Source organism: Panthera uncia, assembly GCF_023721935.1.
Source record: "Panthera uncia isolate 11264 chromosome A1 unlocalized genomic scaffold, Puncia_PCG_1.0 HiC_scaffold_17, whole genome shotgun sequence".
Lineage (NCBI taxonomy): Eukaryota > Metazoa > Chordata > Mammalia > Carnivora > Felidae > Panthera > Panthera uncia.
The window spans coordinates 122,146,736-122,164,891 of NW_026057577.1; the positions used below are offsets into that span (position 1 = coordinate 122,146,736).

General features: G+C 41.6%; 1 protein-coding gene and 1 non-coding gene across 2 annotated transcripts in view; both read left to right on the forward strand.

The window, feature by feature from the left end:
- The window catches only part of LIFR (LIF receptor subunit alpha), a 78,553-nt gene that overhangs the window by 47,016 nt on the left and 13,381 nt on the right, over nt 1–18,156 (forward strand). The window contains exons 8-16 of the mRNA XM_049648135.1: nt 857–986; nt 1,415–1,584; nt 3,460–3,605; nt 5,013–5,175; nt 7,334–7,404; nt 10,700–10,913; nt 13,556–13,735; nt 16,349–16,450; nt 17,005–17,172. Coding sequence (XP_049504092.1) covers nt 857–986; nt 1,415–1,584; nt 3,460–3,605; nt 5,013–5,175; nt 7,334–7,404; nt 10,700–10,913; nt 13,556–13,735; nt 16,349–16,450; nt 17,005–17,172 — 1,344 coding nt within the window. The remainder of the gene's footprint in view (nt 1–856; nt 987–1,414; nt 1,585–3,459; nt 3,606–5,012; nt 5,176–7,333; nt 7,405–10,699; nt 10,914–13,555; nt 13,736–16,348; nt 16,451–17,004; nt 17,173–18,156) is intronic.
- LOC125935911 (U2 spliceosomal RNA) lies at nt 8,463–8,658 on the forward strand. The gene has a single exon (XR_007461889.1). It is a non-coding gene; the product is annotated as a U2 spliceosomal RNA (small nuclear RNA).

The following is an 18,156-nucleotide window of genomic DNA, read 5'->3' on the forward strand; positions in this document are numbered from 1 at the left end:
TTTTTTTTTTTTTTTTTTTGAGAGAGAGAGAGAGAGAGAAAAAGAGGAGCAGAGGGAGAGAGAGAGAATCTAAACAGACTCAGGGATTGATCCCATGACCCTGGGATCGTGACCTGAGCTGAAATCAAGAGTTGGACGCTCAACCAACCGAGCCACCCAGGTGACCCTGGAAATAACCAATTTGTATAATTAGTGTCCAACGCAGAATTTTCCATTATTACTTTAAAGGTCTGACACACACACACACACACACACACACACACACACACACACATTCTTTTTTTTTTCTAGTTTTGTCCCTGCAAAATGAGAGGGAATCATTTCAATAAAGAACAAAAACCAAAGAGCAGTAGTCACTTCTGAATTATAGGAAGATGCAGCATTTCACCAAGAGATACTTTATAAGTAATAGTCCTTGCAACTTCTTTAAGGACTTTGAAACTTGTAACACGACCCGACCCGTGTTGACTTTTAATTTGAATTGGAATTTCTTTTCAAATCACAGTTATAAATGATAGATATTGATACTTTTAACCTGTAAATTTTTCTGACTTGTTGGATCCAGGTTCCTCTGAGAGATTTGGTAGATTTTGAGGCGGGTGGGGGGGGGGGTCGTTGTTGGGGAGCTTCCAAATGAGCTAGTAGTCATTCATCAGCATATTTTAATCCATCATTTCTAATGTAAAATCAACTCCGAAACATGCTACAGAAATTCCTGCATTGTTCCAAAGGTAAAGTGTAAACACAAAGTTATTTTCATTTTTAAAAGAAATTGTACAAAACATAATTAACATTTGTGAAACATGTTTTCAGGGAAATTGTATATCACCTGTAACTACATTTTTCTTCCCATTAGATCCACCTGATATTCCTCAAAAACTGAATTGTGAGACATACGATTTAAAAGAGATTATATGTACTTGGAATCCCGGAAGACCGACAGCACTGGTGGGCCCACGCAATACAAGTTACACTTTATTTGAAAGGTAAAGATCACTGGTGAGGGAAAAATGTCAGACAGTGAGGAGTACGTTGGAGGGGTATTAAGTGACATAGGGAATGCTCTCATTTATGTTATGAGCAAGATAGAAAATCCAGTATGCTGTATGAAATTGGATATGCATATTACATGCACACAGACTATATTTGCATGCTCTTTAAAAAATCCTGGAAGAACCCTCAAATACGAACAGAGGCTGTTTCTGGGTAGTAGGCTTCTGGCCGATTATTTTCATCTATTTTCTGTATCCTCTACGTTTTCTTCCCAGAGTCTGTAGTAACATCTATAATTAGAGATATAAACGTTTTAAAAAGATTAATTATTAGAAATGTTACCCACTTATTTTTTCCTGCAGTGTTTCTCTCTCTTGCCATTTTGAAATTATTTTAATCTTGTTGCTCTCTTAATTCATAGTTTCTCAGGAAAATATGTTAAATTTAAAAGAGTTGAAGCACCAACCAATGAAAGCTACCAGTTATTCTTTCAAATGCGTCCAAATCAAGAAATATATAATTTTACTTTGAATGCTCGCAATCCTCTGGGTCGGTCAGAATCAACTATTTTAGTTAACATAACTGAGAAAGGTAAGCTGCTTCATAAACCAGTGTCTTAAAAATAATTGTAGAAGTGCTGGAGTGTCTTGAGATTAATGAGGAGTGCTTCCAGGGACTACTTTTTACTATTTTCTTTCTAGTTTTATAAATTGTTATAAATTAGTTTTATAAATTTTATAGATTTTATTTGAGAATCCTTAAAATGTATAATTACGTTTCACCATTTTATTGAATTCAGACAAAAATTTGAATTAGTCATTTTCACAGAAACTTTAAGTGGTTTTATCTAATAGGTTTTGATTCCTGAAAAATGTTTTGCGCCAGTTTTAAAAGCTTTTTATTTTAATTACAGACTCACAGGTGGTTGCAAAGATATAAATTACAGCCCCGTGACCTCTTCACCCAGCTTTCACCATTTTTGACGTCTTAGTAACTATATAGTATAATTTCCAAATAAGGTAGTTGACACTGGTACACTACTGTAAACCAGGCCAGTGAGCTGGACCGCTGACTTTGCCCAGTTTTCTCAAGTTTCTACGTGCACTTAGAGGTGTGTGTGTGTGCGTGCGCGCACGCGCGCACTTCTGTGCAGTTGGATCCATGTATAGGTTCACAGAACCATCAACACAATCAATATAGAACTGTTCTGTCTCCACAAAGGAACTTTTTCTTGTTGCCCCGTTGGCAAACCCCCTCCCCCACCCCCATCCCTCTCCCACCCCCACCCCCACCCTTCCACCCACCCCTCTACCACCCCTCCACACCTGCTCTTGCATCCCGCTCCCTAGGCAATATCCAATCTGTTATTCCTCTCAGTGCTTTGTTATGTTGAAAATGTTATATAAATGGAATCATACAGTGTATAACCTTTGGAGATTGGCATTTTTTACTAAGGGCAGTATCCTTGAGATCCATCCAGGTTGCTGTATGTATCAGTAAGTAGTTTGTTCCTTTTTATTGCCGATGATTCTGGAATTTTTAGCAGCCCTGTTAATACATAGCTCCAAATAGAACTTAAATATGGTCCATCTTCTTAGCATTCATTCCTGTGGGCATTCTGCTGCATCGGGTCCATACCAGCCTCTGCAGCACAGAACGGTGACATAGAGGCCTTCTCTTAGAGACTCGGTCACTGAGAAAGGCTTAAACCAAATGCCATTAAAAAACAGACTGGCAAGTGATTAGTAGATGACCGTGTTGCCTTGTTTGTAAACATAAGTACACTTCATCAGCTATTCCTTCTCATCATTTTTGTTATTTCCCGGGTTTTCGTAAGGTCCAAACAGCTACATTTTATACTTGAGTGGTGGTGTTTGTGTGTATTTCCCTGCCCTCTGCCTTTCAACTTTATTTTCCCATGTTGCTTTCCTTCCACTCACATGGCACGCGCACTGTCATCAGCATCACTGCGCCTTTGTTCTTGCTCAGAGCCCAACCTGAAATGCTTTTCTGCATCCGTTCTGCCATTTTGCTCAGATTCTCCCTTCAAAGCTCCTCTTAAGACCCATCTTCACTCTAAGACTTTCCCTACCACACCGACGTCTAAACTCCGGTAGCTGTTAATATCTCTGCCACACATTTCAAACTCAGCATATGTACTCTTGTTACTTTTCTTTTTGTTTGTCAGTCCCCCAGTAAGTTAGAGGTTCCTTAAAGGTAGAGATTATGCTCCTACGACCTTGTAGTATTCCTGATGGCAGTATAGGAACCTTGAGTGTGGTTGGTCCATGAAAACTGTGGGCATGATATCAGCAGTAAAAGTGAGCTTTTGTGTTCCATGGATACTGAGTGGAATATTGTTGATCAGTACTAATGATACCTCTTTCGTTTTTCGGGGTTTTTTGATTGTCATTTGTCATGTTAGAAAAGAGCTTTTAGGATGATCTCTACAAATTGTATTTACAGTTTATCCTCGTATTCCTACTTCAATCAAAGTGAAGGATATCAATTCAACAGCTGTTATACTTTCCTGGCATTTACCGGGCAACTTTGCAAAGATTAAACTTTTATGTCAAATTGAAATTAACAAAACGAACTCAGTACAAGAATTGGTGAGTAAGATTCTTCTGTAGACTTGCTTTGAGGTTACTTTAGATAAAATACTTAGTTTTCAAAAAGAATTGAGTAAATTGAGGGGCGCCTGGATGGCTCTGTCAGTTAGGCGTCCACTTTTGATTTTAGGTCAGGTCATGATCTCACGGTTCATGGGATCAAGCTCTGCATTGGGCTCTGCACTGACAGCATGGGGCCTGCTTGAGATTCTCTCTCCCCCTGCCCCTCTGCCTCTCTTTATCTTTCTCTCTTTATCTTTGAGAGAGTCTCAAAATAAATAAATAAAGAATTGTGTAAATTGATATGCATAGGCTCTCAGGTTATTTATTATAGAGATTTACTAAGAACTAAGGCACCATACATCAATGTAATAACGGCTTTTTATTTAGTACTTGAACACAGTTATAATACTGGATATTATTAGAACATGAGTTGTACTTTTATTAGGTTGTTTCCAGGTCTCGTATAGCATCTTGCACATAGCTAGCGCCCAGTAAATTTGTGAATGAATGAGTAGTTTTTTGCCATAGCCGCCAGCATGAATTAATGGACTAATAATAAGCACCAGAGAGAAGGTTTCAGACTGCCAAGTGCAGCAGTAGGAACAAGTGAGTAAGTGAGAGCATGACTTTTTAACACCGTTTAGATACTTAAGGTTGACTTTTATACTGTACCGTCTTGTAATTTGTGCTAAGTCCCAAATAAAAGAGACTGTAATGAAAATATTCATTGGAAGCTTATTGATGGTTGCTACAAAACTCAGATGCCAAAATATAACCCCAGAAGCTTTGTAATTGGGAGTTCGGAGGACTTCCTGAGGCATGCACATCCCCAAATTTGTTTAAACTGTTTCATTTTTTATGTAATTTAAATAAGAATTTGTTGAATATTCCGCATGTTTAACACCAAACTAGAGGTTCTAAGTGCTGTATTAAAAAATGCACAAGACGATGCCTGCCTCGAAGCTTCCAGATATACCTGACTAATGTACTTAAATCCTCAAGGTCATCTCAGATTAGTAAATCTGAGGCTTACCATATATTAAGGCTTACTGTATTACCATTAGCCATTGACCGACGATCAAAATTTATATCATCTTTGCTGCATAATTTAATTGATCATTATTACTTAGATCCAGTATTTGGATTAAAATGACACCGAAGTTGTTTGGTTGTTGTTGCAGAACATAATTTTACCGATTTGGTAGTTACGTAAAAATTAAAATGTTTTGGTGGCTGAACTAACTTTAGTGCTGTAAAGGCAAACTCAGGTGGACATTTAGTCAATTTATGTTACAAATTTGGGCAGCTTTCTTATCAAAAAAAAGTATGTGTGTATAAATGTGTGTTTTTAAACACATGACATTACTTATACATACATTTGCATATTTATTTGCTCTCTAATAGCGCAATGTCACGATCAGAGGAGTAGAAAATTCAAGTTATCTTGTAGCTGTGGACCAGTTAAACCCATATACTGTATATACTTTCCGGATTCGCTGTTCTGCTGAAACTTTCTGGAAATGGAGCAAATGGAGCAATGAAAAAAAATATTTAACCACAGAAGCCAGTAAGTTAACTAAATGATTTATGGCTAAATATCACTAGGGATCCTGAAATTTTACAACTGTTTTTTTTTTTTTTTAATGTCACCAAATGAGTAAAAGGAGAACACTTGAATTGTGTAATTGTATAGTATCTGCTCGTAAAATGTCATCCAGACATTTTAAATGGTGGCTCTAAGGTTTGGGATAGTGTGGACAGTTACTTGGCCCGTGTTGTGTGGGAAACTCTAGGTCTGTCTGCCGGATGATTGCAGCTGTCCTAAAATGGTGCAGAGGAAACAGACTGGAAACTGTGCTAAGATTACGGGGTGATTTTGCTCACAGTCTTTTCCTCCTTTTCCTAGAATTTTAATTCTGTTTTAATTCTGTTCAGTTCTGTTTGCTGAAGACAATTCTTGGTAAAGAGAATTTGTTGGAATTTTTATTTGCGACCTAGGCCTGAGAAATGGATGGGGCCACGGGTCTTGAACTACTCTTTCTGCAGTACACCAAATAGGTCAGAATAGGTGCAAAATTAGTTGACTGGTTTTCTGAGTATGATAATTTCCAAAGACAGAAGGAGATTCTATCCTTGACTAATCACATGTCAGCTTTGAAAATCAAAAACAAGAAACTTAAAAATAGGTATAATTTTCAGGAGTCATTCAGTAAAAGATAGCAAAAGCTTTATTTAAACTAGATAACTTGGGGGGGGGGTGGTGTAAAACGTCTTCCAAAAATTTAATGAACAGTAAAACACAAACTGATAGGTATTGATCCAGACTTTGCCTCTCCACAGGAAGGAAGGTTAGAAAGATGAGAGGGGCTTTGCAATATTGTGTCCGGGTGGTTTGGATCATCAAAATGGAATCCCATGCATGAATCCAGAGACGGAGAGTGTTAGTTATTCATTGCTGCCTGACAAATTACCCTAAAATTCAGGGGCTTAAAACAGTAAACATTTATTCTCTCACGATGAGTTTAGGTCAGAAACTCAGAAGCAGCTTAGTCGAGTATCTCTGGCTTCGAGTCTCTTGTGAGGCCACAGTGTGGACGTGGGTGGGGGCTGCAGGCTTGCCTAGGACTAGAGAATCTGCTTGAAAGATGGCTCGCTCAGTGGCTGGTCCTCACCACACAGACCTCTCCGTAGTGCTGCTGAGTGGCCTCATAACATGGCAGCTAGCTCCCCCCAGACTTAGTGAGGAGAGAGAGACCATGGCGCCTCCACGATGCCTTCTGTGACCTCGCCTCAGAAGGGAGGAGCCATCATGTCTGTTGCACTCTGTGTCACACAGGCTGATGCTGATACAGTGTAGGAGTGGACCACACAGGCAGGCATATCAGGAGGCGTGACCAATGTCATTGGTCATTTGTAGACTGGCTACCACAGGAGCCTTTGCTTTCGGTTGACGAGCTGCTGTTGCCAAGAGGAAACACTTGATTCACACCTCATTAAGATGACAGCATTAATTCACTTAACAAATACTTACTGAGTACCTGCCATGTGTCAGGGACTATTCTAGTCACCAGGGATATAGCAGTGGATGAAACAGTCTCTGCCCATGGAGTTTATAGGCTAGAGGATTAGAAGTAAAATTTTAAAAATAGTATGTTGGGAGAAAAATAAAGCCGAGAAAGGGGACTAGGGAAAGAAAGTGACAGGGGGAGGAGGGGTTGCAGTCTTAAATAGGGTAGCTGGAAAAGACCTCACTATTAAGGTAACATTGGAGCTGAGATCTAGAGCAGGCGAGGTAGCAAGCTACACGGGGAGCCAGGGCAGGAGAGCTTCTGCGCACAGGAAGAGAGGTCACAGAGAGCTCAGGAAGCCTGAGGCAGGTGTCCTCAACACGTTGGAGGAGCGGGACACCAGGAAGCCCGTGCTCGGCCAGAGCCCACCTGAGCAGGAGGAGGTGGGAAGATGTGAGCCAGAGCAGCACGAGCCTCAGGTAGGGCCTGAAGGGTGATTTTAATCCACTCGAAGGGGCCTTATGTCTTGCAGACGTTGAGAGCTCGGCTGTTTCATCCCTTCACTTCTAAGTGGAAGCCACTGAACTGCTTCCCATTTTTATGGAGAATTCCAAAAACCTAGAAAAGAATCTCAAGCGCCACTGTCTCAATTATCGGTAGTCTCAACTGACATGCCATACATGTCTTCGAATGCTAACTTTTAAATCTCTTTCCTAGTTCCTTCAAAGGGACCAGATACTTGGAGAGAGTGGAGTTCTGATGGAAAAAACTTAATAATCTATTGGAAGGTAAATGTCCAATTTTTTTTCCTTAGATATTTAAATGATTATATTATGCTAAACTTGCGTGTGGTACTTGGGTTCTCCAGGAGACTGGATTTCCCAGACTGGCTCTTTGCAGCACTGCTGAGAATCTAACCTGGTACTAAACCCCCCCAGGCCCCTCATCACTACTGAATCACCACGGCCAGTGTGGTGAGGGTCTTCTCTGTCGGATCAGGGCGTTCTTTACTTTGATTTCATGAGGACTGGAAAGGACCTGAGGATTTCGTAAATTCCATCCATGTCTGTCACTTCAGCCAGAAACACCTCAAGAAGCCACAAGTTAGAATCTCAGTTGTGTTGGTGTTACGTTTTTTATCTTGAACACATAGGAAACTTGTTACATATTTCGTGTGTACTTTGTTTCCCTTAAGTAAATTGCATTATTATATGCCACTTAAAATTTTTGCATTTGGGTGGAAAATTAAGCTGTAAAGTTTTGTAAAAATTTTAGATACAGTGTAAATTGCATTATGTTTCCACAGTTTTTCTTTACTAGAGCAACTGTTTTTGTTGCTATACTCTTTATCTGATTTGCAGACATCAAAAACCATTGTTTTCCACATCAGATATTATAAGAACAGTCATATTTGGATTTCTTTAAATAGGGAATTCTGTTGTTGAAAGTAAAACTATTTTTGCAAAAATTTGATGTCAGTACAACTTTGAGTGAAGTAAGTCTTTGTGCAAGTTCACTCTAAGTTCTGTTGCTTTGTGATGGGCTGTATATGACCCCTCTTACTCATTTTTTTTTTAATGTTTGTTTATTTTTGAGAGAGAGAAGGGGAAGGGAGAGAGAGGATCCCAAACAGGCTCCCCACTGTCAGTGCAGAGCGAGACACAGGGCTTGATCTCCTGAACTGTGAGATCATGACCTGAGCCAAAATCAAGAGTTGGATGCCCAACCACTGAGCCACCCAGGTGCCCCCCCCCCTTACTCTTGATTAGAAAATCCACTGGCTACCCAACAACTGTCTGTCACATTTCATGATAATATAGTAACGATGATACAGTCACTTCAGTATATCACTTCTCAGCCTTTTGGCTAAGATCAAGTGTAGTATCTGTTCTTAACAGTTTAGTATCCGATATGTCCTCTATCTGAGAACAATATAACACATGGATTTTTGGAATCAGAAGACAGAATAGGAGCTTGCTCTGTCCATTCCACACATCAGCCTGGTACTACAGAACCGTTACTTCAGGTATAGAGAAAATCTGTAATGTTGTTCAAACTAGACAAATGCTTAACCGAAGCTTAAAAATACTGAAGTGATTGTAACTTTGGTGACTAGGTTGATGGTTCTGCCATTTGTCAAGGACGAGCATATTTGGGTGGAAAATTAAGTTGTTTGGGGTTGAATTTTTTAAATCTGTTTTTAAAAATCTGTGCCAGTGGGATATCCAAGTAGAGTCTAATAGGTGGTGGTTTGATGTAAGGCTCTGGAGTTCGGGGCAGAAATCGGAGCTAAGACACAGCTTTGAGTAGCATGTAACTGGGATCACTCAGGGAGAGCATGCAGGGTGCAGAGAGGCCAAGGATGGACCCCTACATGAAAACAGCATAAAAGGACCAGCAAAGGAAGAGGATCCAGCAGAGGAGAGTGGGAAGGGTAGATGGGCAGGAAGACCAGATGAAAATAATATAGCAGAAGCCGAGAGAGGGGGTTCTGTGAAAGAGTGAGCACTCAGCATCATCTGATGAAGCCCACAAATCTTGGGATGATAATGGGTACGGTAGAACAGGTCATCGGAGAGTCACTGGGGACCTGTGGAGCAGTGTTTTCAGCAGAGTTGTTTCTGTTTTTAATGAGAGAGATAGAGAGAGAGACATAGTCTAAGTGGGGGGGAGGGCACAGAGAGAGGAGAGCGAGAATCCCAGGCAGGTTCCGTGCTGTCAGCATAGAGCTTGACGTTGGGCTTGAACTCACAAAAGCACGAGATCATGACCTGAGCCAAGATCAAGGGTTGGACGCTTAACTGACTGAGCCACCCAGGCGCCCCTTCAGCAGAACATTGATACCAAGGTCTGTCTGGATTAGAGGCTTCCATGCGTCATCATATAAATTGGAGCAGTGGTTTTGAAAAGCAGTTTAGCTCCATAAATAAAGAAGTTTGAATGTTTCCTCATGCCCAGTAAGTCTACTTTAGAAATCCACACTAAAGAATTAATCCTAACTATGAAAATGAAAAGTGGCACTGAAAGGTGCACCAAGTATTATCTTAGTATTGTGAAAAATTGGAAACTACTTAAATTTCATTTATTTAAGGAATATTCAGGTCAGCTAGTAAAAATACTACATAAAATATAAAGCCGTTAAAGCGTGTATATTATAGACAAGTATATTATAGAAAGGCAAAAAAAGATAAATTGTATAGAATGATTAAAACAATGTTAAAAAATATACATCTTAGAAAAACAACTTGAAGAAAGTATCAAAATGCAAAAGTATTTAAGAGATAGACATGGGAACATTTTATAGTTTTTTTTTTTTTTTTTTTTTTTTCTTTTTTTTTATTTTCCAATTTTTTTGTGTGGTGCGTGTATACTGGTTTTTTAAAACAGTAAATATTTTTTAAAAACTGTGATGCCACAGGGGCGCCTGGGTGGCTCAGTCGGTTAAGCGTCCAACTTCAGTTCAGGTCATGATCTCACAGTTTGTGAGTTTGAGCCCCGCGTCGGGCTCTGTGCTGACAGCTTGGAGCCTGGAGCCTGCTTCAGATGCTGTGTCTCCCTCTCTCTGCCCCTCCCCAGCTTTCACTCTCTCTCTCAAAAATAAACATTAAATTTTTTTTTTTTTACATACAACTATGATGTAGTAATTTTTTTAGGTTTTATTTATCTCTACACGCACAACCCTGAGGTCAGGAGTCACATGCTCCACTGACTGAGCCAGCCAGGGGTCCCTCATGCCATAATTTTTTACATTTTGCTGGGTAGAGCAGTCATTCCTACTACTTTTTTTGTTTGTGTCTGAAAAATGAGGCTAAATGCTGTTTTGTATTTACTTAATTTTTAAATTTCTGTGTGTTCTTACTGCTTACGGTAAGTATAGTTTTTCTTCAGTATCACCTTCCTGATTTATCCTGGTCTCGTGCCTTTTAAATCTGTGTTTTATACTGTTAACAACTTCATCTATTCCACTGTTACCTTGTTGTGATTAATGCAGTACCTGGTTTAGACTTGATGGATGGGCGTGCCTCATCACATAGCCATTTTTTGCAGGTTTCTTGACAGAATTTATTTTTCTGTTTTTCATAGCCTTTGCCCATTAACGAAGCTAATGGGAAAATCCTTTCCTATAATGTGTCATGTTCACTAGATGAGGAGACACAGTCCCTTTCTGAGATCCCTGATCCTCAACATAAGGCAGAACTACAACTTGATAAAAACGACTACATCATCAGCGTGGTGGCAAAAAATTCTGTTGGTTCATCGCCACCTTCTAAAATAGCTAGTATGGAAATTCCAAACGGTGAGTACTTAAGATAACATAGTACATAAGAACAGGGAATTAGAGTGAAGCATCCTAAAGGTGTTTGCTCTCATAATGTCAGCTTTCTTCTCCTGTCCCCTGTTGCTGCGGATGCAAAAGGAGGAACAAGCAGATTAATGTCCCGAATTCATTGAGAGACAGCAGTCATCAGTCATTAGTGTTGACTCCAAACATCTACTGATGGATAAAATAATTACTCTACCCAGTTACTTTAGTGCATAATGTTGGAGAGTTATGGTGGTAGATTACTCTTCATAGGAAATGTTTCAACTACTTACTCAAGTACCGTTTTCATTTCTCTCTCCAAGACCATGAGAACTGATGCTGTATTAGCTAGGCTATTTTGCACACTGCCAGGACAAAATTTTTATTTTAAGTGGCCATTTTGTTGGTAATATCTTACCAACAAATGTCTTTATTGTAATAATATATATTACCAATATAAGCTTGAAAAAGTAACTGGGGCAGTTTTGAAATTAACTTAGTGCCTTTTTTTTTTTTTAAGTTTATTTATTTATTTATTTATTTATTTAACGTTTATTTATTTTTGAGACAGGGAGAGACAGAGCATGAATGGGGGAGGGTCAGAGAGAGAGTAAGACACAGAATCTGAAACAGGCTCCAGGCTCTGAGCTGTGAGCACAGAGCCCGACGCGGGGCTCGAACTCACGGACCGTGAGATCATGACCTGAGCCGAAGTCGGACGCTTAACCGACTGAGCCACCCAGGCGCCCCTAAAGTTTATTTTTTGAGAGCAAGAAAGAGAGGGCAGAGGGGCAGAGAGAGGGGAAGAGGGAGAGTCCCAAGTGGGCTCCACATTGTTAGTGCAGAGTCTGACATGGGGCTCGATCTTGCAAACCATGAGGTTGTGACCTGAGCCAAAATCAAGAGGATGCTTAACGGACTGAGCCACCCAGACTCCCCTGCCTTTCTTTAAATACTATGGATTCCCAATGATGTGTCCATTCTTTCTTGGCCGCCTTGATAGCTCTAGACTTGGGAATTTTAAATAGCCACTTCTGCCTCTTTTCCCGGTTGATTCCTCTTTGAGGTCATTCCCTGCTCCCCCACTTTGCTGTCCTGCCTCAATATGGGGTCTCCTATCTGTGCCCACCCACTCCTAAAGGAAGAAAAGTTGGTCCGGTTGGGGTCCTCTGAGTATCTTTTCAACTCTTGATTGAGGCAGTTTCTTACTGCCTGTAACTTAGCTGGTTCTTTGCTTTGTTTCAGTCGACAATTCAGGGGAATTAGGAAGGACTAGGGGAGGCGCCATACATTTCAGAGACACGCAACACAGAGCCCAGGAAGCAGCACACGCCAGAAAGAGAGGTCTCCAGGTAGCAGTGTGAGCACAAAAAGGAAAGGAAAGAGAGACACACAGAAGAGAACACCAACACTTCTGATGTAGAGTCTGTATTTCATTGCCTTATCATGATAAGCAATAGCTGTGTTGTCTTTTAATTTAAGAACTATATTCCTGCCTTTTCCCTGTGTCCTTCGGAAGGTGGCAGTTTATGGAACTAACAGTGGTCTAGCATCAGCACCTAGGGAGTTAAGAAATCAGTGTGCCTTGAGGATTTCCCAAGATGGCGGCCTTGGGCCTCAGAGCAAGTTTACACTGTGGGGTTTTAATCACATTGGGCCCAAACATGTTAAATCCAAAGTCTTCTGAATTCTAAACCAAATTGCTATCTTTTGTTAGGTAGTAATTGCCTTATGAGCACAATTTTTTTTTTTTCCCCAGAAAACCTTTCTTTGACTTTTTTACTAAACCCTTGAATATAAATCAGTTACAGAAATTATGTCTATTCTCCCATTACTGTGGGAAATTTCGGCCTAACCTACCCAATCCTCACCCCCAACCTTGGGCCTTCCTTATCCCTGGGCTGGGATCTGGCAGGATGGGGAAATAGAACCTCAGCACGGCCCCCTTCCCACCAACCTCTGCATCTCACCCCTCCCTTTGCCCACGCTGGCTGTTCCATCCCACAGCTCTTGATCCCACTGCATTTTAGCAGATTCCCCATTCTTCACACCTTCTCCAGAAACCCCTGCAGCCCACCGGCACCCTGACTCCCACCATGGGCCTGAAAGGAAGAGCAGGTCTGCTCCATCCACTCATTCACCGCGTGTCACTGTGCTCCTGCACTGTGTGCCCCGGGCTGGGGTTGCAGGCACACGCCTCCGCCTGCTGGCATGGGGCTCATGTCCGTAGTGGACGAGGAGAGGAGAGGTTAGGACTGTCCACTCGCGCTCTGCACCTGCCTCCGGCATGCCTGCCCCCTGCCTTGCTGCACCCGTCTAGTGCCCTCACGCCCTCAGCCCCATCCCTCCTGATGCTGGCCTTCACATCCCAGCCCTGCTGCGTCACCGTCTATCCTGGGTGCTCTTTATTACTTTCTCCAGCTTCTGAGTTTATCTGTATATACCGGTAATTACTGTTCTACAACAGAAATAACAGAGCGACATTTCTAAACTTTGCTAGAGATTTATCTAGTTTGAGCACTATTTTAAAATTTCTCTACAGTGAAGTAATTTTTCTAACTCCTGCCCGTTTTCATGAGATATACCGTATGTTATTGTTTTTAATACAAGTAAAACATACTTCTTTCTTGTTGAAGATGATCTCAAAGTAGAGCAGGCTGTCGGGATGGGAAATGGAATTCTCCTCACATGGAATTACGATCCCAGCATGACTTGTGACTATGTTATTAAGTGGTGTAACTCCTCTCGGGCCGAGCCCTGCCTCATGGACTGGAAAAAAGTCCCTTCCAACAGCACTGAAGCTGTAATAGAATCTGGTAAGATGAACTCATGCCTCTTAATGCAAGTTCTTAAAATATATTTTTAAACGGCAGTATATGGTGTGACTGGGTATAATGAGTGACCACCCCCCCCCCCCCCCCACCACCACTGTGAATTGGTGTGACTTTTCTGGAAAGTGTTTTGTAGCCATATGTGTGTGAAATGGTTCATCTCTTTTGATCTAGTAGTTACTTGTTTGAGAATTTATTCCAAGAAATAATCAGAGTGACATCGGATAACATGTAAGAATGTTCACCACAGTAGTATTTATAAACATAAAAATTGAAAACCCAAACAGCAAATAGGAGAATGAGTAAATTACAGTACATCTAGAAAGTGGAATGTTAACGCCAAAGATTGTGTCAAATATGTAACACCATGGACAAATGCTCCTGAAGAAAAAAGACTGGAACCCTAAGTAGTATGGTCTCACTCATCGTGTGCTCAGGGCGCAGGCTGCGGGGTTAGGCAGAGCCGAGAACAAAGGGCTCGCAGCCATCACTGCTGGTGTAGGGCATGGGGGCATCGTAGGGCATGGGGGCATCCGTGTGGCAAGGGGCGGTGCGTGCATGTTTTGGGGGGCCGTTCCCAGTGACTGTTGACGAGCCGTGAGTCCTACCAGGTGAGCTGCTTTAGATATGAGCAGTCTCAAGTTCAGCCATGAGGGGTGTGTGGTAACCTGCAGGCTAAGCCAGCCCTATCCTTGGTAATTACAGCCCCCTTCCCACTATCATTGTTCCTTCTGAGTGGCTGATGAGTGTTTTGTGCCTCTGCCCTCGGGAATTGTGGAACCTGTAGCTCAGTGGTCGTGGTGCTTCTTGAGGTCATTCCGTTGCCGTGGTTCTCCCTCACATGGGCACAAGGCTCAGGAGAGCAAGCAGCTGCTGATTCTTATCTCACAGAGAACCAGGGCTACCTGCCTGCCCTTTTCACTGTCAAATGGTGAAAATGAGTCCCGCCCACTAGATTACTCCAAGTCGGTTGAGATTATTTGCCACTTCTTGAAATATGCAGTGGTTCCCTTCATCCTTTCTTAGAGCATACCTCCCTCATCAGAGTGCCCAGCTCACACCAGCTCCTCCCCCCACAGAGCTGCCTGAGCCTCCCACAGTCCTGGCGCACCCCACCGGAGCTCTCGTCCCTCTTCCAGCCTTCTCGCTTGGGCTTTGAGAATGGCCGGGTGGACTAGGGCAGGCTCGGTGGTGTGGAAAGGGGTCTCCTTGGATAGCGTGTGACCTGTAGGGTGACAGGGCCAGCCTCCCGTGCCAAGGCAGGTGAGCAAAGGCCCTGCGGTGTGGTTGAGAGAACAAAGGCTCTGAGAAGTAGGTGGCTTGGCCCAACGTCACAAAACTGGTGTGGGATAGCACCAGGGTTCACATTCAGAGCTGTTCCAAGCCTCAGGAGGCCAGGAGTTGTCTCCATTATATATGGTTGCTGGGAGGCACTTCTCTTGTCCCCTTTATGTACTCACTCCACTATCTTCTCTATCTTATGACCTCAAAACATGGAACCCCACTCGGGCTCTTTTTCTTCTTAAGGCGCTGGAACCCTATAGAATACTGATACACATAATTGTAACATAACGCTGGGTGCATGCAGATTATAATAACCTCAGGTACACCTGTCTCGAAAGAAAAAAGTTGCAGAATGATTGTAGAGGTTGATCCATCTCTCCTTTGAGCTTGTAGACCCACTGGTCTTCCTTGGGCATGTAGCTGGAGATCTGGTGCTCTCACCACACCAGAATTTCCCCCCAAGCGGTATCATCTCCCTAGACCACCACTGGTGAGCTCCTGATTGCCCTTTAAGGCCCTGTTCACATGTCACTTCTTGGTGGATTTTCGTGATATTCTTAAATTCATTTGGTCATTGAAGGTGCCACAGCCTATGATAGACCCCTGTGGTCTAGCACATTGTGTCATGGTTACCCCATTCGTCTGTCCCCCCACCATGCTGCCAGCCTCTCTAGGCCATGGGCCATACTGTGTCCGCCCATTCCCAACATTTCTCACGTTGCATGGTAGTGAGGAGGTATTTTAAAAGGGATTTTTTAACTGAAGTTAAGAAGCTTCTCTTGCATGTCTTGTGAAGTTAATAACTCAAGGGCACTGAATGGTAATGCTACAAAGAGAGGCTGACTCTATGGCCAGGTCCTTCCACCCTGCAGCGTCAAGGGAGGGCTGAAATGTCAGTGTCTGCTTTTGGGAGCAAGGAGGGAGAGAGAATACTGGCCAGGGAAGGGCTTCCAGGGGCTTGATGGGGACCTGCAACTTGCTAGTAAACTGACCCTGGACCAGATCCTGGGGAGAAGTCTTCATTGCTTGATTTTAAGAAACAAAATGCAAGTTTTGATCACTGTTCTTTCCCTTCAAGGTCATGTCATATTATAATACTGTTCATTACAACAGAAGCGAATTTGTTTAATTTTTCTTTGGTCACTTTTCACTTTGTCAATTTTGAAAATACAGATGTATTGTTTTAGAAGAAGAAAACATCTGTTTAAAATTAGCTTTGGAAATTTCAGAATAAGTTAGCATAAATTGGATATTTCTAAAATAGATGTCCATAGTAATATGTACTTATTAAAGTTAATTGTGTTCACCCTGTAGATCAGTTTCGACCGGGTGTAAGATACAATTTTTTTCTGTATGGGTGCAGAAATCAAGGATATCAGTTACTGCGTTCTATAATCGGATATATAGAAGAATTGGGTAAGTTACGTGGGTAAGATTTCTTAGAGTTCAAGGTAATGTGAAAAAATGGAAATCAATTGCAAGAGTGAATTCTATAAATAGATTAAATGGAGATACTTAGCTCAAGGAAGGAAAAATAATTCATTTGATGAATTTAAAATCGTGATTACTCCATCTTCATTTCTCTAATGTTTATATTTCACAATTTCACCATTGAGAAAACCAGATCTTCATTTCGATGTCAAAGATACTTAATTTGCACTTAAACGCGTTCATGTAGTGAACACCATTAGCTTCGAGACCGTCTGTTGGAGTGACCACTTACAGACTTGGCCCAGGACGCTTCCCTGGGTGTGTGTGTCCTGGGTTCCACCTGTGTGTCTAGTTATTAGCGTACAAGCTTCACAGGAAAAACACTTGTGATAGAATTTCTGAAATTTTACGACTCAGTAGAGAATAAAGTTCTAAGTCCAAATGCAGTTATTTTTGAGGATAGAAATTTCATGAAATGTTGATGTCTTGCTCCGTATCAGTAAATCCTCCCTTAACTATCCACTTTTTCCCTTTTACAGCTCCAATTGTTGCCCCAAATTTTACTGTCAAGGACACATCTGCAGATTCAATATTAGTAAGATGGGAAGATATTCCTGTGGAAGAGCTTAGAGGCTTTTTAAGAGGATATTTATTTTACTTTGAAAAAGGAGAGAGAGACACATCTAAGATCAGGGGTTTGGAATCAGGTAAGTAAATTACCTGATTGTGAGTATAGCAAGAACAGTACTTCCTAGAAGTTCTCATTAACCACAGAAAAAAAAAAAAAAAAAAAAGAAAAGAAAAAGAAATTCTGCTGAGCAACTTAATACTTGTTTCCAAAACTGTCTGAAAAATAGGTAAATGAAAAATGTATGAATATGAGAATTTTAGGATTTTAGTGTGTGATAAAAGGCACGTACCACCGTTCATTTAAATTATTCTGCAGCCCTTGGTCATAAGCCCCATAGGACAGGGAGACCATCTCTTTCTAGTCTTGTATGATGCATAACATAGCATCTTACATAGCATCTGTAATTATAATGAGGAGAAAAGCTCAGGAACCCAAAGAATGGCTCTGGGGCGTCTGCTGTTCTGTGACAAAGAGCCACCCGTGCAGTTCACCGGGGCCTTAATGAGCTGGCCAGCTTAACTGACTTGACTGGGGACATGTGTATCCATTAGATCCTAAAAAGTACAGTCAGTCCTCGACAGTTGGTAAGCGTGTGTCCAAAGACCTTAGAGAATTTTCAAATTTACAAATACAGAGATGTTTGCGCAGACCTCTGGCTTCTCCCTAAATTATATTTCTGTTGGGAGTCAGATGATTCCTATTCATAGCCACATAACACAAGCATATCATCTTTTCAGTTTGAGAGCTTTCATTTCCCTTAATGACCTCTCCTCAGAAAGAAACCATTTTAATTATTTAATGCCTGTCCAGCAAGTAGAGAACAACAGTGCTGGATGGAGACGCTGACCAGGCATTAGCTAGGTTACTTCCCAGAGCAGCTGCATTCCATGGGTACCTCCCCCACATCACTGAGGTCTGCATTTCCTGAACCTTCCACTGCCTGTGAACGAGAAAAATCCTAAACACAAAGTTCTACAAACATCCAGAGTCTAGTGAAACTTTTCTTAAATGCTCAGAAATTTTACACTTGGATCAGCTAAAATTCTAGCATATGGACTTC